This window comes from Epinephelus moara, chromosome 14 (genome assembly GCF_006386435.1).
Source record: "Epinephelus moara isolate mb chromosome 14, YSFRI_EMoa_1.0, whole genome shotgun sequence".
Taxonomy (NCBI): Eukaryota; Metazoa; Chordata; class Actinopteri; order Perciformes; family Serranidae; genus Epinephelus; species Epinephelus moara.
The window spans coordinates 9,759,602-9,782,924 of record NC_065519.1 but is presented as its reverse complement, the minus strand read 5'-3'; the positions used below and the strand labels follow the sequence as shown (position 1 = coordinate 9,782,924).

General features: G+C 40.2%; 1 protein-coding gene across 8 annotated transcripts in view; it reads left to right on the top strand.

Annotated features, from left to right (window-relative positions):
• Positions 1-23,323, top strand: part of stxbp5b (syntaxin binding protein 5b (tomosyn)) — a 50,584-nt gene that overhangs the window by 4,024 nt on the left and 23,237 nt on the right. For all 8 annotated transcript variants that reach the window (XR_007570988.1, XM_050061403.1, XM_050061402.1 and 5 more), the window contains exons 3-12: positions 6,338-6,419; positions 7,190-7,290; positions 9,853-9,987; positions 14,243-14,306; positions 16,656-16,739; positions 19,836-19,959; positions 20,203-20,281; positions 20,935-21,089; positions 21,184-21,256; positions 23,070-23,217. Coding sequence is in view for 7 of the 8 variants with exons in the window: in XM_050061403.1 (XP_049917360.1) it covers positions 6,338-6,419; positions 7,190-7,290; positions 9,853-9,987; positions 14,243-14,306; positions 16,656-16,739; positions 19,836-19,959; positions 20,203-20,281; positions 20,935-21,089; positions 21,184-21,256; positions 23,070-23,217 (1,045 nt within the window). In the remaining variant the exon portion in view is untranslated. The remainder of the gene's footprint in view (positions 1-6,337; positions 6,420-7,189; positions 7,291-9,852; positions 9,988-14,242; positions 14,307-16,655; positions 16,740-19,835; positions 19,960-20,202; positions 20,282-20,934; positions 21,090-21,183; positions 21,257-23,069; positions 23,218-23,323) is intronic.

The window sequence follows — 23,323 nt, the reverse complement described above, 5'->3', positions numbered from 1 at the left end:
AACGCTGCCACAGCTCAGTAGACATAAGCTCAATGAGGTGTCTACAAGCAATAAATGTCTGCTTTTACAAGATGTGTCTCTACTACAGTGTTTTAATCAGTGTGTTACTGTAGACAGCTCCTTTGAATACACATGCTCTTAAATTTTGGCCTGCTCTGTGTGTTTGTTGTTGGGGCTGAAGCAAAACAGCAATTAAAATTTATTTGACCCACATGGGAATGGAGGCCAGTGGTGGCAGCAGTAAGTGTTTTGAACTTTTAAAAAAAGGGAAAGTTCAAGTTTGTGCAAAGTGGATTAAATATTTCACAACACTGCATTTTAGTTCAACATGCTCCTGCAGCTGACTGGTCACGCTGGAAGTCAGAAGTTTGTTTTAATCAGCCTCCAATGCAGAAACACTGTGGAAATGATCAGGCTGCTGGCCTGCTCCTTCCTCTTCTTCTGGGATATTCAACTCAGACTTTAAGAAAGTCTGCAGAACACAGTTTCCCTTTTTTCATTCGTCAGCTAGCATGATTAAGATAACTTCCTGTCTCGATGGTTATCACTTGACTACACAAGAAAACCCGCTGATGCTGAAATGCTGTGGTGAACCACGTTGGTTTACCAAATGGGGAAGTGTTGATGTTTGTCTTTAACTTGCAGGAACACAGAGGAGATTCTCATAACGGCTCAGAGAGCAGCATGTTCAGTATCTGCTTCTGATGTGATATCAGAGTTGAAAAAAGTATTTTGTCCTTCAGTATGAAGAACTAAACACGAATCTAAATGGATAATAAATATTGCATCTGACACATGGTATGTAGGCAGAGTTAGTGCTGATCTTTGAAAGGACGTAAAGGGCATTGGTTTCATTAACCTAAAAATAAGGCCTTAATTGGTAGTAAAATGTCTTAAATCAAGACATTTTACAAAGAGATGAGACGAGAGGACATTTATTGAAACATCAGTTTTCAATTGTTGCACCCAAAATAGCGTGACAGTTAGCCGCTTTGTTAGCATGCACATTGCAATAACATTAGCCGTTATAGCTAGAAAAAAAGCTGTTACTTAGAGTTTTCAGGAGATTTGCAAAATGAATTATGTTAGATTACTATATCTCCTAATTCATGGGCTATTTGGGATTTTTGGGGGGAATTTTATAGAAAAACAGAACATTTGAATATTGATTTGGACATCGATTAGCATGGCAACGTTCGAAGCTTCAAAGCATTCAGGTCAGACCTAAGGCAATGCGTGAGAAGCTAGGTGTGCTTTCTGCAAAATGTTTTTCATACTCGGCATGATGGTAATCAAGTCAGTGGAATATCACATGAGGATTAAGAAACACAAAAACTAGGAAAACCCGTCAACAAACCTAAGGGATTTCCCAGTCCAGTTCTTCCTCATCTCCGACATGCCTGAATGGACAAAAGTAGGTCATGTTTTATGTTAGAATAATCATTTAGGTAAAATTGGCCCCAATCGGGCATAAAAAAGGTCTTAAAATCTTGAATCTAACTTTCCTCAAGCTGTAGAAACCCATGTAGCGCTGTTACTAAGACATCTTCATTTTATATAAATATGTAGATAATTTTTTTAAAGTATAAGTGTTCTGATCTAAAATTTGAAAAAAAAAAAAAATCCCAATATAATTTCCCCAAGTTAAAATATTCATATTGCTTGTTTTTCGGAAACCCAAATATATTCAATTAACTCTCCTTGTTAGGGATGGGAATTGTTAAGATTTAATTCAAACCAGTGCCATTATTGATTCTGCTTATTGGTCCGATTCTTTATCGATTCCGTTATTGATTTCCTATCAATTTTCTGTGTGAAAAAAAGGAGGCCTACACAGGTTTTCAGTGTCAACACAACTGCTTTATTGTCTCTGAGTCTGAACACAGTGTTGATGAAACGAGAGAGTATTTACCCTCTGTCAAATATATGGTGTTCCTGAAACTTAAGCCCATGTTGATGATGATCATTTTACAGATGTTACAAGCAGCACTGGTATCATTTTTCTTTGTGAAATGAAGCCAAGCTGTGGATCATTGTTTCCAGTAGCGTAGGAACGTGTGTTTGGCGTCATTGTTTTGTAATGAGCAACTGTCGGAAAAACATGCAGGCACTGGTAAAAGAAACTCGGAGGCATACGATTACGACCGATTGGCCAATTTGGAGCCAATTTTCGACTTCCACCCCTCATTGTTTCAGATGATAAGGAATGATTTAATTTGAATAGTGCAAATCTGTTTACGCTAATCACATGACCAAAATATCAAATATCACAATTTTTTTGATCGTATACCTCAATATGAATATTGCGACAATATTTTAGGGTTGACTGTTGGTGCTTTCACAAAATATTTATTTTATTAAATAATCATCAGTCATGTGGATACAATGAACAAGTTGGCTAAGACAAATAAAAGAACAGGAAATGACATCACTTTAGTGTAATGTAGCCTTTAAAACCAGGTAAAGACATCATTTGCAATATATCAAAACTCCAAGACAATACCTAGTCTCACGTCATAATATCAATATAATATGAAAATATTGTCCAGTTCTAATGTCAGGGCCTGTTATCTGAACTTTCTGTTTCCCCCACAGCAAGGCATGTTGTTATATTCAAAGTCACAGTTGACTAGTGTGACTCAGCTTTCTGTGCTGCACAATCCTAGAGTCACATTCCTACTAATGAAATAAAGTCATGAAGGGAAACAGGTAGTGTAGTCTAAAGCAGTCTCGGTTGGTGTACATGATCATCATAAAGGTTCTGATCATGAAGCGTAGAAGGAAGTACCAAACACACTGCTCTACTTGCTCACCACAGTGATAAAATCTTAGTAATTTCCTGCTAGCCTAGAAAGAAGCTTGTCTCAGCAGCACCATTAACCTACATTGCATCAGACTCTGAACACCTGTACATTTACATACAGTGATGAGTTAATGCACACGGAAAATAAGCAGCAGCTGGTTTTAACAATTATAAGAGAAGTGATTGTACTTGATGTCAGCAACATGAATCCACCGTGTTACATATTAACATTTTTGCTCTTTAGACTCCTGCATTGTTCTCCTTTATGCATGACCAGAGGCTATGAAGCAGACTTAATGACTCTTCCTCCTCCATTGTGGACCTGTAGAGACATGATATCCATTAATAATTCTGACAAAATGTTGTACAGAACTTGCGGGGCCAGGAGCTAAAACTGGACAGAAAGGTCACGGGTGAATGTGAGTTCAGTTGCCAAACAGCCTCCGACTGGCGCCGGCTTAAAGTCTGAGAGTCTGTGTTTGCCTCCATCCCCGTGCAGGAGTGATGCCCCACAGTTGAGCCTGTCCTGAAACTGTCTCCTGCTACAACCCCACCTTAGTTTGTTTAAGGCACTGAGGGATTGTTTGATCACAGCTTGGTTAATCCTGTTCGGACATAGTCTGCTGTGTCAGCTCAAAGTGGACTCTGATCGTGAACACAACCGAGTGTCTTTGGAGCTTGTCTTCAGCATGATCACATTAGGAGTGTGAGAAACAGCTTTTTGTCTTTGTGGCTGATTCGTCTGTCTTGAGATTCTCTCTGTGATTAGATCTCGTGCTGCTTCCTTCTTCTGTGCACAATTGGTGCACATACTATCTGTCTGTGGAAATGATTACAGGCTGGTTGAAAGAGACAAGCTTTTCCTCATTATGCGCCTCATTTCTGTGCTGTTTGTGAAAGTATTTGGAGGTTTTTGTGGGATTCATTACAGTCCTGGTGTCTATAGCGCTCCACTGAGGCCACGGTATTCGCTATACGTGCAGTCATTTCGCTTCCTCTTTTAGTTCACACACATGGTTCAAATTGAGGCCTGAGACATCTACTTTTGGGTGAGGTGGGCCGCCTGGCTGTTTCTGAATGCACAAATTTAGCAGGCAGGGATTCTCTGACCTGAACTCAGTAGTCCAATAGAGAGAGGTGAGAGTTAAGTTTATCATGCTGCCGTCATACTGTCTGACGCATGTGAATAAATAAGGCAGACGGGGCCCACTGATTTTATTTTTAACTCACTAGTTACCTCCGCCAAGGAGGTTATGTTTTCGGTGCGATACATCTGTTTGTCAGCAGGATTATAGAAAAACTGCCGTCCTGATTTACATGAAACTTGGTGGAAAGGTGACGCATGGGCCAAGGAGGAAGCCATTAAATTTTGCAGCAAATCTGAATCATGAGGCGGGTTTAAGAATAATTTTTACTTTCATTAACATTGCAAGATAAGGCATTTGGCCTTGGCGTAGGTCTGCACTCTCAAAATGAAGCACTTAAGAAACTTTTGGTTTATTTGTGATGAGGTCATTACAGAACATTTATACATGAAGGAATAAAATGAGGTGATTAAGTCCTGGTGCAGTTAAATAGCAAATAACAGGGTTGTCACAGTCATGAAATTCCTGGAAAAGTTATACAATTAGGAAAAGCAGTTTTCAGGTCTGGAAAGGATTTGGAATTAACAGAATGTTTTGGCTGTTGTTTAAAATATATTTCAATCAGGAGAGACAGAAGAATGAAGTAAAGATAATATTTAATACAGAATATGAGTGTACAGATTAACAGATGATTTGTGCTGATTAATATTTAGTGGAAATCAGGGAGATATTTTGTGATCGAGGGACATCTGAGCGGCAGCAGGATAAATCCCTCCATAGAGTCCAGACACTGGTGATGGTGGTGGTGGCTGATGACTCTGAGGCTGATGAGGCATATGAGGCTGATGAATCCGTGAAGAGTAGGTGGTGATGGGGAGGTTGAGGTTGCAAACAACTGCAGCAAGAAAGAACTACGGCAGAGGAAGAACCATGTTTAAAATGAGGAACAGTAAAATGATAGGCTGACAGAGAAGGTGTGTCGCTGTGCTATTGGTTGATTGTGAATCAGCTGATGACTCTATTGACCCACCCACACAATGACACCTAGAGATAGTGAGTGAGCATGTGAGCAAGGAGTGAATGGCAGGGTGAGAAATAAACTTCTAGCCTGAGCATAAAAAGTATTGTCTTCCTGACTGAACTTTCACTAGAGCTTCATTTAAAAATAGTTTAGTGAATATTCACTGTCAGTGTGGTAGATGGCTGATTGATGCTGGTGACAGTTCCTACTGATGGAGAACGATACCTTGAGTGGGAGGCTGCTGCAGTAACAGTCATACAGTATAGCAGCATCAGACTGTCGTCTCCAATCTCAGCTAAAGCTTAGATATTATATCAGCCTTGATCAAACAGTTGGTTATTTACAGACAACACTACTTATTTGATTGAATCACCAGGTATGGTGATCCGGACATCTACATATGCACAGATGTTCAGATAATCAGTATCTGGGTCATTGATTCACTCGGGCAGGTGAAGACAGAATGGGCCTGGCAGCAGACTGATCAAACTTAATTTATTAAGGTATTGTGGACACTCAGGCTCAGATAAGGGTGTAAAACAATTATTAGGCACGTCTATGAAACAAAAGTTTGTTTAACAAGAAAGAAACACACAAACTTCAGTCCAAACATGTCAAATTGTATTGACATCTGTGTGATCTTTGGGTTTCTGTCCCTGAACAAGGAAACTGGCGGCAGGAATGTTTAACAAGCGAGTACAGTAATCAGTAGCAATCAGTAGCAGTTTGGTCATTACCAACTGCCTGGGAAGCACTTGTTTAATAATGTATGGCTTTTTAGGACCTCCCAATTATAAACTACTTAAATAAAGCAATGGAAATGGGGTTAAATGTTAGGAAAAAGTTTCAAAAATCAATTCGTAAAGTGTGTAGGAACCCTGAAATAATAAAACCAAGAACAGAAGCACATAATAAAACAGCCGATTAAAAGAATTAATATAATAATCATAAAAAAATATGTGAATATATGTAAAGAGTGAGACGAGTGTGATTTAAAGAATAAAAAATGGGAGGTCTAAAAGATAAACTAGGTGATGGAGGGGCCTCATAGTGCAGTTATGTCCTGAAAACAGTCTTATAATAATAATAGTGGCAGCAGTGTTCAGTTAGCAGGATTGATCAGTTTCACAGCGTCAGGGAAGAAGCTGTTCCTCAGCCAGGTGGCCGTGGTCCTGATGCTGTGTAGCCTCCTGCCAGATGGGAGGGGGGCAAACGGTTAATTTGCAGGGTGGGTGGAATCCCTCATGATGCAGGAGGCCTCTTTTATATATATGAAAACACCTACAGTCGGCTGGACGTGATTTTAGAAAGTGATTAGTGGTAATTCAAACACGGATTGTTCAGTGTTAATGTATCAGATAATATACATCCTCACATGTCTGCATGAACTTCAACTGTCCAGTTTTCCTTGACTGAGTTGACTTTTAGCTTCGGCCGTGCGGGCGTGGAGTGCTACTGTCAGCATGAGAGCGGTGCGGCTGTCATCCAGCTCCAGTTCCTGATCAACGAGGTTTGTTGTCTTGTTCCTTGTTTGGCTTTCTCTCCACCTTCTCCTCCTCACCTCTCCTCACCCCTTCACTACACTTCACTGTCCCCTGTCTCCTGCTTTTGTCTGTCCATGTTCTTAATAGTCGTCACTGTAGACACTGGCACGTTATCCTTTAAGATTATGTGCAGCTTCCCCACTTGAAACGGATTGATCCATCCAGCCGAAGGTTTTTAACAGGATTCTGCTCGATGCCCAAACAGCTCTTCCTTTTTTCTCCTTTTGTTTTTGAAGGTTCAGCAGTTTAGTTTAATAGTTAAGTTAAATTGTTCCATTAACGCCATTAGTCATTAGCTGAGAAACCTTTAAATAGAAAACACAGAACAGAGAAAATATATATTTACATATATACTGTTACAAAATGCAAATAAATGTAAATTACACCAGAAAATGTACACATTTGTAAATACTGCAAAACCTGTTCAGCCTCAGCTCCTTATTACACTGAACTCATACATTTTTCATCATTAAATGCAAATAAAGCTTTGCATTTTATAATTGTAATTATTTTAAGTAATATTTAATTATGCAGTCCTGGTGCTAATTCAGTGTTTTTCCTCTCGTTGTGTGAGCTTTTATCGAACATATTGATCAAACAGTTATGCTATTTTTGTTACCCACATGCTTCTGTAATGCCCCCATAGTTGTGTGTTCATGATACAAGCATATAAAACAGCACACACGAGGTGTTCTGTGCATCCTAACAACCCGCCTGTTTCTGACCCTTTCCACAGGGGGCGCTGGTGAGTGCCTTAGCTGATGACAGCATCCACCTGTGGAACCTGAGGCAAAAAATCCCTGCAATCCTGCATTCTCTCAAGTTCAACAGGGAGAGGTACGGTAATTTCTCTCTGCGTCTCTGTTTGCAGTGACGATGCATCTGTTGCTTTGTGAAGTGTGACACTATCTGGAAACAGTCCTCACAGCTGGCCACATGCTACACTGTGGATAGTTAACAGTGTTGTTGCCCTTATGTTTTAAAAAACATATTGCATCAGTGTCGTCTTGTTCTGTAAAAGAAAACTTGTATTTCCCTCTCACGCCCAATTCACAAGGACAGAAACAGAGGGCTTGGAGCACCTGCCACCGCAAGAGAACACACTGTGACTTGACCAGCAGACTTCACTACAAGCTGATTGGTTGATTGGCTGAGTTGCAGGCGGCACCATCAGCCAACTTTAGTCGAGCTCAGTCCGGCCAGTTCACACCGCTGCAACTTTTCTCTCCAATGTTCTAAAACGGTTTTGTCTCATTGCGAATCTTTGGTCTGAACTGGGCTTTAAACCAAACATCCAACATGAATTCATGAGGTCAAAGTTAAATACTGGTGCCTTCCAGCCAATGAGAACAATATTACTTTTCTGGGAATATAATCTACATGTATGGCTTAAAATTTTTTTTTTACTCATTAATCCATCGACCATCATTTGAAGGCTATTTTCTTTTCAAAGTTTAAAAGTATAGTGTTTGTCAAGACAACATTCAAACTTGGCTTTGGCCCTCCTTCAGTACTTGTACATCTACGGCAAGCTACAAGTGTGCTTTACATTTGTGGTGATAAAAAGGCCGATATTTTATCAAGCTAAGGAAGCAAGCAGCAACAGAGAACAGGCTAATCTTCTCCTACAGTGCTCTCCAGTAAAATTAACAATGAAAGCCAATACAGGAGTCAGTCTTGTTTTGGAATGAGCTTTGTCCACTTGGCATTTCGCCTCGCTATATTTGCATTTTTCCAGCGCTGTGTCCGCAATTTTCATGTTGCTACTGCCGGGGCGCTACCTTTATGTTAAGTCTTGACCTCACCTGTGTGCTTTTATCAGCTGAGAGCTATACACGCCCATGAATGTCCTGATCAAAGCAAAAATAGGAAGAAAATACAGGCAGAGGGCAGAGTCTCTGCAGATTAATACATAACCACACCACAAGAGTGGGTCATAAGTGATGATTTAAAGGGGTTACTTTTATAGTTTATTAGTCCATACATTTTTTTTTTAGGAAAATCCTGCATTGTATCCCTTTAAAATTCCAAATTTTAAAGCAGCACTAAAAGATGAATCAATGATTATGATAAGTGCTTTACAAAAAGAAAACAATTAAATAAAAAAAGGGTAAATAAAATGTCAGTATACAACCTATTAATACACCAGTATAATCTTGTAGTGTGCTACCTGTCCATCAGAGTTCTCAACTAGCTACCCTATGTATGTGTTTTTCAGGAGTTGGTAGAGACCAAAAACAGAGCTAAAACGAGAGTGGATATCGTACTTTTATTCGTCAAGAGGCTGAAAATATGACAGCATGGTGTTGCAGTGGTTAGCATTGTTGCCTCACAGCACTAGGGTTCCTGGTTCGAACCTCAGAGTGGGGGAGAACCTCTGTGCAGAGTTTGTATGTTCTCCCTGTGGCAGCGTGGGTTTTCTCCTGGTACTCCAGCTTCCTCCCACAGTCCAAAAACATGCAGGTTGATTGGTGACTCTAAATTGCTCATAGGTGTCAATGTGAGTGTGAATGGTTGTCTGTCTCTATGTGTCAGCCCTGTGATAGTCTGGTGACCTGTCCAGGGTGTACCCTGCCTCTCGCCCAGTGTCAGCTGGGATAGGCTCCAGCACACCCACAATCCCTTACAGGATAAGCGGGTATGGAAAATGAATGAATGAATGAACGGAGGTAAACAAAAAAGTATACAGACTAATAATACACCAGTATAAACTTGTTGTGTGCTACCTGTACAGCATCAAACAGCACACAGATTTTGCACCTAGCTGCCCCACATATGTGTTTTTCAGGAGTTGGTAGAGACCAAAAACAGAGCTTTAAAGAGAGTCAATATAGAACTTTATCAGGTGGCTGAAAATATGACTTAAATTGAATGCTTATGATATTCATGTTATTCACCATAACAACTTTGTAAGGTAAATGTTATGTTTTCAGCTTGTGTCTTTGCCTCCATGTGGCCAACAGATTCAGTTAATTAAGCTTTAATTGATGCTAACATTTAGTAAATATAGAGAGACAAAGTAAATCATCCAAGTGTCCGTGTTCACTCAAAATCTGATGCAATATCACCTGTGAGATGACATATGATGTGTGGGCAGATCAACAGTCAAACACACTTGACAGGGAACATCCGCCCTGTCCATCTGACACCGTAAATGTGGTGTTTGACTGGATGTTTCTTCCTACCAGTTGAGAAAAGACAGCAGTGTTTACTCCGCTGTTCCTCCCCACTGATCTATATATAGTCTGGCTTCATTAGTGTGACACAGAGCAAGGCCTTTGTAATTAAATCTTAGTCACTCTCTACTCCTTCCAGTTGGAGCAGTGTGATTAGGGACAAGGGTGACTCTTTGACGGGATTGAGTCATGAGATAATGAAAAGCCTGATCTCCTCTTGCAGAATCACATACTGCCACCTGCCCTTCCAGAGCAAATGGCTTTACATCGGCACAGAAAGAGGAAACATCCACATTGTCAACGTGGAGTCCTTCACTCTCTCAGGCTACGTCATCATGTGGAACAAAGCCATCGAACTGTGAGTCTCTGTTGCACAACTTGTCTTTTTTTTCTCATTCACTTTCTGTCCATTTGCATATCTTCTTTATGCACTTGTGTGAGTTGACACTCGACCAGGAAACTCTGAAATGCAGAGGAATGTGCTAGCAGATACAGTGTGTCCTGTTTGCTGAGAATACTGTAGCTCTGATCAGTGTGAGGGCGGAACGGAGGTGGTGATTGTGCCATGCCAGAACTTGCTGTTGAGACTTCTGGAGGTGTTTGCTGCCTGATTTAACGGAACATCTGTGATAGGAAGTGCCCACTTGATAACCCCAGTGACTTATCCTGTGTCACCCACTCCCCCGTGTAAACACCCACTTTAAGGATCACAGGGATTTTACATCACATCCTGTGTATCGGTTAATGTACTGCATTTCCTGCAGGGTTCAGATGTAACTTGGCAGGCGCCACATGCAGGTAGAATTCAGTATTGGTGGAGAAAGTCGAGGGCCTGTCACAATAATTATGATATTGACTTATAGTCCAATATATGGACATGACCTTGATCATTTTGCTGACCTCGATATTGCCTGTGGTGAATACACGTGTTTGTTTACATAGGAAAGTTGCCAACATGTTGCCAGAATTAACAGCAGGGTTCCCCAACCATTATAAAACCTGGGCGCAGCGATTCTCCCTTTTTTTCTCTCTCCACCCCCGGCTACTTGCGTGTGTAGGTAGGGATGGATAACACAACACACACAGCGAAGTTTACCGGTAGCCTGCAACTGTACTTTTGGAGTATAAGAGGCACAGTCCTGACAGTAGTTAGTTTGCCAACTCCTATAACCTGCCAAAAAGTCAGTTGTTTGTAGTTCTACTCTCCAACAACTTCATCCTCCACTCTGTAAATCCACCAGCAGACTGCCCAGCTCCCAGGCTGTCTGTTCCCTGGCAGCCAAGTGCAACGCATCGTCCAGTGTATGGAGGCAACTACGGTGTTCCTTGAGCGCCAGGTCAAATCATGCCATGCCAGTTTGCGTTTGCATTGTTAGTTTTAACATGCTGAGCTGTGCCTGAGATGGACCACGTCTGGAGTCAGGCCAAAAGTGGCCTTACTGCCTCTAAGCGGGTAGTGGTGACATCTTGCGGACTGCCACCAACCTCTGGCAACCCACCCCTCCTCCCTCTGAAACGAGCGTGTGTTGCAAGACTTGCATCTGTCTGTGCCGGAGACCAGATAGAAGATCACATAGAAGTTTCTCTCCTGGACTCTGTTTGTACTTCAGATATCTGCTTTACTTTACTGTTTGATGTTCCCTTTCAGCTGTGTTGAGTTGCGTTAAGTTACTGCTGATGAAAACCCAACAATTTCTTGTTTTGCTGCTTCACAATAAAAGCTTTTACACCACAATGTAATGGCGGACTTTTATTGAGAAGAATCTACAGGAAATGAAATATGTTTATCACCGAATTAGGTGATAAACACATTTCATTGCCTGTAGATTCTTCTCAATACCTCAATCTGATTGGCAGTTCACCTCTAGCCTGGTAAGACCATCCTGATGACGTGAGCTCAACCCTCTGTTACGCTCCATGTATCAATCTGGACTCGCTGCCGCCCCAAACACTTTCAGTGGGCGGGAGTACTCACCATGATGGACAAACTCCTTCAGCTAATCACTTTAACAGAACACCAGGGAACAGTATCTCCATCACCAAATGAGCCAGCTGACAAATCAAGCTGTTGATGCAAATGCAGTGAGAAGAACTGCTAAAAACATCTTTTCCTCCGAGAAACTCTGCGAGTGCAAACTCTTGTCCTTGTTTAATTGTTGTTATTGGTTCTATTTCTGCAGTAACTTCACTTATAGCTGTGTTTACTCTACTAGGGAGTGTGGGCTGCCATTACTGATCTGCAAGCTGCAGCCTGCATTTTACATTATCAACTACAACATAGTCCCTGATTGGCTGCTTATATTGTCAACTATGGAGCAGATCTCTCATTGGCCCTGATTTTAATTTCTGGAAAGCGTTTGGGGCGGCAGCGAGTTCAGATTGATACAGAGAGCGAAAGAGAATGTCTAGCTCACGTCATCAGGATGGTCTTACCAGGCTAGTTAAGCTCAGTACATGAGGAGAGAAACGGAAGTGAGGAAAGTAAACAAATGTCTAATGTCAAGAGGGTGTGAGAAAACAAACAAACAAACTTGTTATGTTAGGTAAAATTATGTTAATAGCCACTGAGCAAAGACCTCAGTGGCACACAATGAATATCATTTGGTCTTTTAACCTCGAGTTGTCTTGTTAATGTGCTAGCTGGCTAACTAACATCTTGAATCCATCCTGTCGGTCTTCTGGGTTCCCTTTTTGAATGGTGAATATAGACTACCTCCACCTGTTGGTATGGAGAGTTATTTCCTCTTGCAGGTGCAGAATGTACGTACTAGTTGGCTGCTTTGTGTAATCTTTGCGGTGTGTTCAAGTGCAACTTTTTGGCCAAGACACTGGAAATGTGAGGCGACGCATCAGTTGACCTTCATTGCCACTAGTTCTTTGTTGTAGGTTTGGTGTGTCTGGTGGGTCTTTAGTCAAAAGAGGCATCACTTTGTTTTGTTGTTGTATTAAGTCTCCAGCTGAGTAATTTTGGACTACTCCTGTAAAGTTAACACTGTGTTGTGTATATTAAGTGTTAATTATTTAAAAAGAAAAAGGTTTTTTTTTGTTTGTTTTTATCATATTCCAATGTCTGAATATTCTTAAGAATTGAAGTTCTCTGCTCTTTGAAAGGGTGTACTTGCATTTTTACACTGCAATATTGTCATTATATCAGTGGCATAAAATGGTCTCAAAATGAGAGTAATATTTTTTATCACAGTTATTTCTGGGACAATGTATCATCCAGCAGAAGTCGTTTCAGTGACAGACCTACTGGGTAGTAACTTTTAAATGTCTTGGTTATAATAGTATTGATGGGCCTGAGTCTGTGCATGATAAAGCGCTGAAAGTGAATAGTGTGACTATTATTTCAGGAAAAATGAGACACTTAAGCCAGCAGAAGTTGCTCTTTCCAGGTAATTTTTCTAGCGCACCCACAAGTGAGCTAAAGAAAAATTAATTTCAGACAGTGACTGGCAGCTAAAATTGGAAGTAGAGTATAAACGTGTGTGTGTGTGTGTGTGTGTGTGTGCATGAGGCTGCTGGTGAAATGTGATAAATTGGTGTTCTGACACTTTCAACTCCCAGATCTAAAACAGCAAAGTATGCCATCAGCTCAGATAAATGTCTCAGAAACAGACAGCGGAGGCGCAGAGAAATGATTTTTGGCTGTGAGACTGTGAAAAATGATTAAAGAAAAGAGCTCCTGGCTGCAGTGTGAAATTTAAAACATAATATTCAGTCGTTTCCTTGTTGAAGAGTTGTCCGATATCTGATAGAAATGTCTTTGCGACACACTTCCTGCTTCTTAGTTTGTTGTCTCGGCAAACTTGTGGATTCACAGTCGAGGTCTCCTGCAGTGGCCGGAAACAGGCTGTGTTCTCAGTGATCATAGTTAGTGTTATAGTGGAACATGAGCCCACTTAGACTTATTATTGTTGCTTTAAAATGGTGTCCACCTCCTCTTCCAGTCCGTTAATCTATGCAGGGGAAATGACATGTACATAATTATTTTTAAGACTGTAAAACATACAGTATACATTAATATATACTGTGCTTATTATATATTAAAACAGTCCTTGGTGGTGTATCGTGCGGTGATTACAGACTGGAGTTCATATTCCAGTCCATCCCTCTCCTTTTATTCACTGCTACATCTCTGACTGTATCGACTCATCAGCAGCAATGAGATCATTAGCCACTGGAGCCAGACCACATTCACAGGCAGCAACACTTTCTTTAGGCCAGACCTTCACTTCCTCCATGCCCCTTGCTCTGTTGCCACGGTGATGCTGTCTCCACACACCATAATCTCTCATAGACCCTCATGTGACCCTGCTCTCTCTCTCTGTTTGTCTCCCTCATATGTCATGTCTCTCTCTGGTGCACAGATGCACAGTTTCATCCTATATTCTCGCTGTTTTTCTTCGTGCACAAGCAGAGATTCTGGCTTTTATTCTTTTTTTGTTCGCCTTTTGTACGTCTTTCCTAATTGCCTCCCTATCTTTCTCTCCCTCTAAAAGCTACACAGTATGTATCAGACAACATTTATCAGATACATTGTTCTTGTCAAGTGTACAACATGTCAGTCTAACACACTTCCTTGTTTCTCTTCTGTCTTAAAACTCGCACAGATCCACCAAGACACACCCAGGGCCTGTGGTGCACATCAGTGATAACCCCATGGATGAAGGAAAGGTAACTGACAGTTGACCACCACATAGCCCTGTGGAGCAGAGATAAATGTATACCCTAAAGCCTAAAACAAAACTGCACATTCTTTTGTTATCTGGTGGCGGTGGTACACTTTCCTATTTCACCGTGGATAACTGCTTCGCTGCAGACGACTCAACGTCGATACAGCTCGTGCAGCTACAATGGAGAATGATAGCAGAACATTTTCAGCTAATTAAAATGTCAATGGTAAACAGCAGGTTTCAGTGTCAAAATCAAAGAGAAAAGGTTTCCTCCGAGACTGATCGTTTACAGAAAGCTTTCACGATGCTACACAGTGAAAATCATGGCAGAACAAGTGGAGATACTGATTTTGTTTTTTAGAAACAGCTGCCTCAATGGACCAGAATGCATTGCACCTGTTAAGTCTGATAAGTGAGGGATGTGATGCACGCCTACTATCAATACTTACCTAACTTGACAAATGTTTATGCCTGTATACCTCTCTTTTATTGAATGCAACAGGTTCATGCTGCTTATTTTAAAGGGACAGTTCACCCCAGAATCACACACATTTTTCCTCATACCTGTAGCGCTGTTTATCAGTCTAGATTGTTTTTGTGTGGAACTGTTTTCTTTCTACCAAACTTGCCAGCTGTTTCACTGCGCAGAAGGAAGAGTGCATCTACTCATAGACGAGAGGCTGGTGCTCCTAACAGTGGCGTCTTCCTCAGCTGGACTGTAATGTTAGTTAGCTCAGTGGTGCTAGGTGAGCTAGCAGCAGATGCTTGCCTCCTTTGGCATGGTGAGCACCACGAGCTGAGTGCCATCTTGTTCCATTGTATTCAAGAGAAGGCAGACATCTCTACAGTCATTATCTCTAATACTTGGCAACTCACACTGAAACAATCTAGACTGATAAATAGCACTACAGGTAAGAGGGAAACCATGTATTTTTTGGTCTGGGGTTGAACTTTACCTTTAAGGTTTTTGAAAGATTTTTGTTTTTTCTAATGTATTTTGTCGAGCTTCTGCATTTAACCCTTTAAAACCTGAGCCAATTGGCTTGATTTCTTTTAAAAACATGGAGAGAAGGCAATGATAAGATAAGATAATGAGCAACAAAAAAAGAAATGACCTGAAAACTTAATTAGTAGAAAGATAAAATAAAAAAAACAAGAAAATTAGTTAAAAAAAAGAAAGAAAGATACAAACAAATGACCTGGAAAGAGTGCTTTGAAATTATAATAATTCTGTAACATGATTTTAAAATGTATTAATCATTATAATTATAAATCTCCCTAGCTTTTTTTCTCTTTTCCGAATTTTTAAAAAAATATTTTCCTAAATTATTTACTTTTTTGCACTTTGTGGGGCATTTCTTATCAAGTTGCTCATTTCCCCCTTGTTTTTGAAAAAAAGAAATCACTCCAACTTTCTCAGGGTTAAAAGGTTTAAACACTTAAAAGGTGAAAGGCGCCTGAAAGCATCACAAGAAAAGTGATGTTGCTCCAGGTTTCAAATTAATATCACAAAGTGTTAATTAATCAATAATGGTGAAGGGATGGGGACAGCCTCTAAACCATCAATTATACAATAAATGAAAATGCCATAAGAATAATAAAAATGGTTTCGGAGCAAGGTTGGAAATTAGTACCAGCCACCAGCCAAATGCTGGTGAAATATGCAAGTGGCTGCTAGATTTGCTTCACTCACCACCCGCAAAAACAATGGTACTCTTGGCATCCACCAGCCACAGTGGCAGGTAGACAAAAAAAATTCCAACCTTGTTTCAGAGTATTAGGTTCTTCTGTTGTCAGTGTATTCGGTAACACTTTGATTTGGCATAACTTATTAGAAAGGAACGTGTATGTTGATGCACATTCATAAAATAAATTTGGTAAAATAGACTTGTTAGTTGGTTCTCCACGGGAAAGCTTACAATTCATCAAATATGGAACACAGTTAATCACTTTCAATAATATTTTCTTGGGTTTTAAATGGATCTCACTTGAATCACTCGGAGTTTTCAATTTAATTAAACAGTTTTTTCAAGTAAATTCCTCTAGAAATCCACTGCTGTCTGTAAACTCACACAATTATACAACTGCAATAGGATTTATTTTGTATATGTAATTAGTCATTAATGAGTTGGTGCTTACTCTGTGTTAGGAATGTGCCTGTTAGAAAAACCTTTGAAGAAAAAGTTGAGAAATTATGAGGAAAAAAAAGTTTTGTATGTTAAAGATGGCCGATCCTTTGAACATCTCAGTCAGTGATGTTACAGTTGTGTAAACTCCAGGCTGAGTTATATGTGCAGTCTGTGGTTTAACAGCAGTCAGCTGAGCTCTGCTTTGCTTCGTGTTGTTGCAGCTCCTGATTGGATTTGAGTGCGGGGTTGTGGTGTTGTGGGATTTGAAGTCCAAAAAGGCTGACTACCGCTACAATTATGATGAGGTAAGGCTTTATTTTCTTTGCATTCAATTCTTGTGAGGTTCCTGGTTAGTTTGTTCACAGTTCTCTCGCTGTAGTTTCCCAGCAACATGTTTGGTCTTGTGAGGTTTTGCATGATCTGTCACTTCATCAACATGTGACTGAACAGAGGCTCTCATTGGGCCACTGTGTGATTGTGTCTCACGAGCTTATATACTGTGTGACCTTTGGTGATAACTGAGTGTGACACAGAGAAGAAAAAATGTTTGTTATTCACATGCTATACAGACTGAAATTATGATATCCAGTGGATCAAATACTTAATGAAAATATGACAGTTTTCTAGATTATTCAGGTCATACTTAAGTTAATTTTGCATTTTAAGAAGATGAGAAGAAGTATTAAAGCACACGTCTGGTGATGTTTTATATTCTTCTAATTTTCATCCCTTGAATCAAGTCATGGTGTTAATCTTGGCGGTCGCTCAAAAAGAAATAAGCATGCTGCTGTGAATCTATAGGTAATATTTGATGCTAACCTCTCTTCTGATGATCAAGTCAAACATGTAGGAGCCAGAATATGTATTTAACATCTGTTGTGTATTATTTGTTCAGGCTGCACATGTTCTTTTGGTCACTATCACTTCTGGTAGTTGTAATTAGCACAGGGTGTGGTTTCATACTATTTTATCTGTTCATTTACTGGCATGGCTTCTTTTACACCAACAGGGTGAGTTTTTGGGTCTGATCTTTCCTGTTGACCGTACACAAAATGCATCTTTGGACTTAAGCATGAATATCATTGAAGGAGTCACAGTTACAGTACGAGCCTCTTGGTAGCTTTTTTCATTGATGGTAGTCGCTACACATGTTGTTCAGTCCTGTTTCTTCCAGCTCAAGATAATCTCTAAAATTAGGTCATTTTTATCATCCACAATAAGTTGCACATGGTTTTATCTTGTACCGGCTTGATAATTGTAACACACTTTCTTCGGGTATGAGCCAGGGCTCCCTCCACTGTTTCCAGTTGGCATGATCACATCACCCCTGTGCTTGCCTCCTTACACTGGCTCCCTGTTAGATTCCAAATTGATTTTAAATTTTTTATTGCTTACTTAAGTCCTTAAACGACCTTACTCCTAAATACATATGTGATTTATGGACCTGGCATGTGCCCTCTCAGCCATTAAGATCTGTGTATGGAGCCCTGCTGGTTACTCTCAGATCACAGTTTGCGACAAAGGGAGTCCTCACACTAACTCTGCCTTCTGAACTCAGACACACTGAGTCTCTTGCTCTTCTTCAGACTTTGCCTGAGGGCCACTTTTGCAAAATGATGGAAGCAAGGGGCCACTTCATAAACTTTTCAATTTTTCCACATTTGCTGTCCTCACTCATCTTTGTCAGAGGGACATTCAGTCACATCAGCCCCTCACAAGTCAGGTGTATGGGTGCCCACTAGCTCACCTAGTTGAGCAGATGCCACATGTACAAAGACTTTTCTCCCTCTTTCACTCTGGATCTTTCCTGTCTCATAAACACAAAATGCCAAAAAATAATCTTTAATAAAAAGGCAGGTGTATGCAGGGGTGTGTCTAGGATTTAAGGACATTTGGGGTCAGCCCTGATCTCTGTCAGGTGGGTCTGGGGGATCCTCCCCTGGCCCTTTATTTATTTATTTTTGCCAAACAAGCTATATTTTGATTCTTTTTTTTGCACACTGGTTCCTTTATTATATTCAAAATACAAAAAAAATAATTTATTTCTATTGTGGATTAGAAAATGGTTAGTCGGCCATCTGGCACCCTTTTGTGGGCCACAATTGGCCCATGGGCCGTAAGTTCAGTATCACTGCTCTGTGCTCCTGACTTTTGGCCTTAATCTTATTTTATCTGTCTTGTCAAGTTAAAAAAATGAATAAATTTGAATTTCCCCCGGTGGATTAATAAAGTATATAAAATTAAATTAAATTAAATTAAATTAAATTAAATTAAATTAAATTAAATTAAATTATTTCCTTTTGTTAAAAAAAACTTTGTAACACAAAATAAAGTTTATTTTTATTTATTTTTTTTTATTATTATTTTTTTTTACTGAGACAAATAACATATAGCAACACACAGCATGGTACACGTCACGTATACATATCTGGGGGTCACGTAGTCATGGCTAAGCCTCCCTCTGGCCACCAATTTAGACTTTCTATTGACACCAAGGACCATGCTGGAAATAAATATTTTACTTTAGCATGTCATCCTTTGGATTACTGTCTTACCGTCTTCCAGAAATAAATCAATCAATCAAAAAATGTTAACTGATTCCCCCAAAACAAGCACCATAACATATATAATATAAACTGACACACATCTCCACAAATGATGTAATACATAAAACAGGCAAAAATATATTCTTCTGCTTCTTCTTCTTCTTCTTATTATTATTATTATCATTTTGATTAGAAACAAAGTTGTTTATATTGTTATCATTATTATTATGAAAAGATCAAAACCAACAGATTCTACAAACAGGCACTGCCACTGTAGCCAAAGCCTGATCTATCCTCTTCCTCTGTGCCACAAAGCCCCATTGTTGTCCAAAAACAATTAAAAACAGGTCAGCGTGCCACACTGTTACACTGAGCAACATTTTCCTTTATTTGATTAACACATGTAGTTTATTTTTGAGCCAGTCCCACAAACATCGCCCTGCTGCCAAAGAGACTTGTTTGTTAGCGCAGCAAATGTTTATAATCTGCATGTGAATGTAGTCCCCAACAAATACAGTATTTACCTAAAATCTACAGTGTGCAGCTTTTGTAGGTGAAAGTATATAATTAAGACCAATTTTCAAAGACTTTTGTCTTCAGTAGGAATGAATGGTCGAGGTGTGCCTCAGACAGGCTGGGCAAGTTAAAGGTTTTACAGTCGGACTAATGCACTGTTGGTTTTGGTCTTGTCATGGGATTAGTTGGCAATAAGAAAAGCATACAATAATCCAGCTTTATCCTTTAAATAGGTTGCTCACAGAGCTTCTACAGATCTTATTTGTTGTTGCACAGCTGTAAAATGTGCATGCACTTCATTTATCACGCTCTAACGATGGGCTGCTGCGTGTCTTTCAGGCGATCCACTCAGTCGCCTGGCACCATGAGGGTAAACAGTTTGTCTGCAGCCACTCTGATGGCACTCTGACCACATGGAATGTACGAGCCCCGGCCAAGCCTGCACAGATCATCACGCCACATGGTACGAACTCTTGCATACACACAGGTGTATTGTTTATATGCGCTCACATACTGAATAGGAGCCATCTATGCCTTAAACCACATATAACAGCTCAAAGTCACTCCAATCTAAGAGGTGTGACTCGTACAGAGACAGATGGATGGTGGCAGATTGTCCATATGTGAACATGAGCGTATTTACTTTATGTGCAGTGTATTTCTGTAAACGAAACTAAAAGCATTTTTGCCATTTGACCTCCACCAGGAAAGCAGCCGAAGGATGGAAAAAAGCCCGAACCGTGCAAGCCTATCCTGAAGGTGGAGTACAAAACAACAAGGGCTGGGTAAGTGCAATGGTAGCAAGTCCCCACCCATCCTGTGCTTTAACCGACTCCGGTTTGAATCCATATCCTGTACTGAAAGTGGCCTTTCCTGTTATTCTGTCACAACAGACCGGTCATGTTGACAGTATCATTCTGCTGGTGGAGAGCTGGGAAGGCCTTTGTCTTACTATTCTTTTGTTCTCACAGGTTGTTGTGACTGTTAAATAAATTATTTGTGATCATGGCAAATGATTTGTCGCTCCAGTGAGGTCACATGTTAATTATATTGTGATCACTATTAACACAGTTATCATTACGTGAAGAGAACAAGCTTGTTACGTCAAGGTCACACAGTAAAAAGACAAAACTTTCTGTAAAAACATGTCATAAAAAATTAACTGTTTCACTGAAGCTGATCTAATTATCCCTCACTTTTTTTCTCAGGACAGGGATTAATATAGTTGTCATTATAATTAAAAAGTAGGCTCCTCCCATCATAAATGCTCTTGAAATTGGGGCAAAGTATCTCCAGAGGAAGCACATCAGTAAAATATCGGTGTCCCTCCTCGCCAATATACCACTGATTGAACCTTGTAGCTTTTTCCCAACAAACTAAAAAAATATTGAATAAGCAATTAAAATGTTTGTGTGTGTGTGTGTGTTTCTGACCTCAGGGACCCATTCATGGTGCTGTCCGGAGGTCTGTCTTACGATACAGTGGGGAGGAGAGCCTGTCTGACTGTGATGCATGGAAAGAGCACTGCCGTCCTGGAGATGGACTACCCCATCGTAGATTTCCTAACGCTGTGTGAAACTCCGTATCCAAATGGTGAGCTGCAGCACTCCACTCCGGAGAGGATCTGTATCGGCTCCCTGGCATTACGTCATTGTTAATTTTGTGCTGTTTTGGTTCTTTTTGCCAGACTTTCAGGAGCCTTATGCCGTGGTGGTCCTCCTCGAGAAGGATTTAGTTTTAATAGACCTCGGACAGATTGGGTAATTATTCTGCTTTCTAAATATAGTCTGGTTAGAGCATTTTTGGTGTGCATGGAGGAATATGGGTATTGTAGATCAAGCTTATTATATTGAAGCGCAGCATACAAGAGATACCACTGAATTTTTAATTATATTGTCGGAAATGTGTGAATCAAACCTTTCAGACTTAAATGAACAGAAGAAAAAGGACACTAAGTCATGATCCATCTCTGACATGTATGATAAGTATAATGAGTTTATAGAATACAGAACAGCTGTCACAGTCATGTCTATTTTTGACCTACTCCTATTCTATAAAGCAGTGGTTCCCAACTGGTGGGTCACAGTCCCAAAGTGGGTCGTGGGTCCACTCTGAAAGGACCGCAAGTGACTCGCAACATGTCAAATTTGTAAAAAAAAAAAAAAAACCTTTATTTTGAAGTACATTGAATTTACAGCACAGAGTTTTTATTTTGAAGTGCTGTTTCCTGCTGTAGAGTGGGTGACTAACCGACAGCTACTTAACAGAAACAGCAAACTAGCTCAGCGTCATGGCCAAACTTATTTTTACATTCATGATTTAAAGTCTTTTTACTTTATTCTTAATGTTTATTACCTTTTCCCTGTGTGTATTGCACCTGTGTTTCCAATGTTATGCAAATTAAATGGTTAAAAAAACATTTTTTGATTCTAAATCCCATCTTTGTCCTGTTCTTGAAAAGTCTTTATTGCTAGCTTCTACTGTCGGTGGGTGTATAAAAAAATTCACCCAGTTAATTTGATGAATTGAGGGCAACCAAGCCAACATGAATGATGAAGGTTCAGTCCTCAATTTTGTTATAGCTCCCAGTAGTTCTTCCAAATCCCCAAATTCCACCCAACTCACCATGGGTGTTCTGAAAATCACAGTTCACCATCAGCTGACTTTCAGTAGCAGCAGTAACGCAAGTTAAAGGGACAGTACACCCCAAAATCGAACATACATATAGTAGTGCTGTCTATCAATCTAGATTGTTTTTGTGTGAGTTGCAGAGTGTTGGAGATATCGGCTGTCGAGATGTCTGTTTTTTCTTGAATATAATGCAACTAGATGGCACTCAGCTCATGGTGCTCAAAGCAAAAAAAAAAAAAAAAAGGTTTTTGAAAAACTAGACGGCAATATCTCTTTCCAAACATCATTACCCAGTTACTCAAGATAATCCACAGACCTTGTTGTGAGCAGTCTTATGTAGGAGCTTTTTTCTTTCTACCAAACTACACCTGCCAACTGTATCACAGTGCAGAAGGAAGTGTGCATTTATTGCTAGCTCACCTAGCACCACTGAGCTAGCTAATGTTACAGCTCAGTTGAGGAGGACGCCATCAGAGTTTACATCTCCCTCTGTCAGAAGTACAAGCTTGTCGTCCACGAGTAGATGCACGCATCCTCCTACATGGTGGTCCGGTTAGCGAGTGTAGTTCTGTAGAAACAAAAAAGATCCTACATGCTCACAGCTGTGGATTATCTTTAGTAACCAGGTCATGATTTGCAGTCTAGTTCCATTATATTAAAGAGAGGGCAGACATCTCTACAGCTGATACCTCCAACACTCTGCAACTCACACCAAAACAGTCTAGACTGATAAACAGCACTACATGTAAGAGGAAAAATATGTGTCTTTGATTTTGGGGTGAACTGTCCCTTTAAGTATACTGCATATTTGAGTGTCAGAGTGCAGTGCTTGCATTCCAAGTGGTCCAAGTTGTCATCTATAAGTCAATTTGACAGAGAAGTGCAGATACTGTGAAGATGGAGCTGTTTTAATATCTCACCTGTGGCCCGTTGTCTCAACAGGTACCCGATATTTGAGAATCCATATCCTCTGACTATCCATGAGTCACCAGTGACCTGCTGCGAGTACTTTGTCGACTGCCCTGCTGAACTTATTCCTGCACTTTACTCTGTCGGCAGCCGGCAAAAGAGACAAGGTTACAGCAAGAAGGTAAATGACTCCTCTGTGTAATCTGTGGTTAAAATGCACTGAACACTGGAATTTATTTTTGGAGACACGTATGCTGTTAAAGTGGTACCATGCTGAAAGAAGCCTG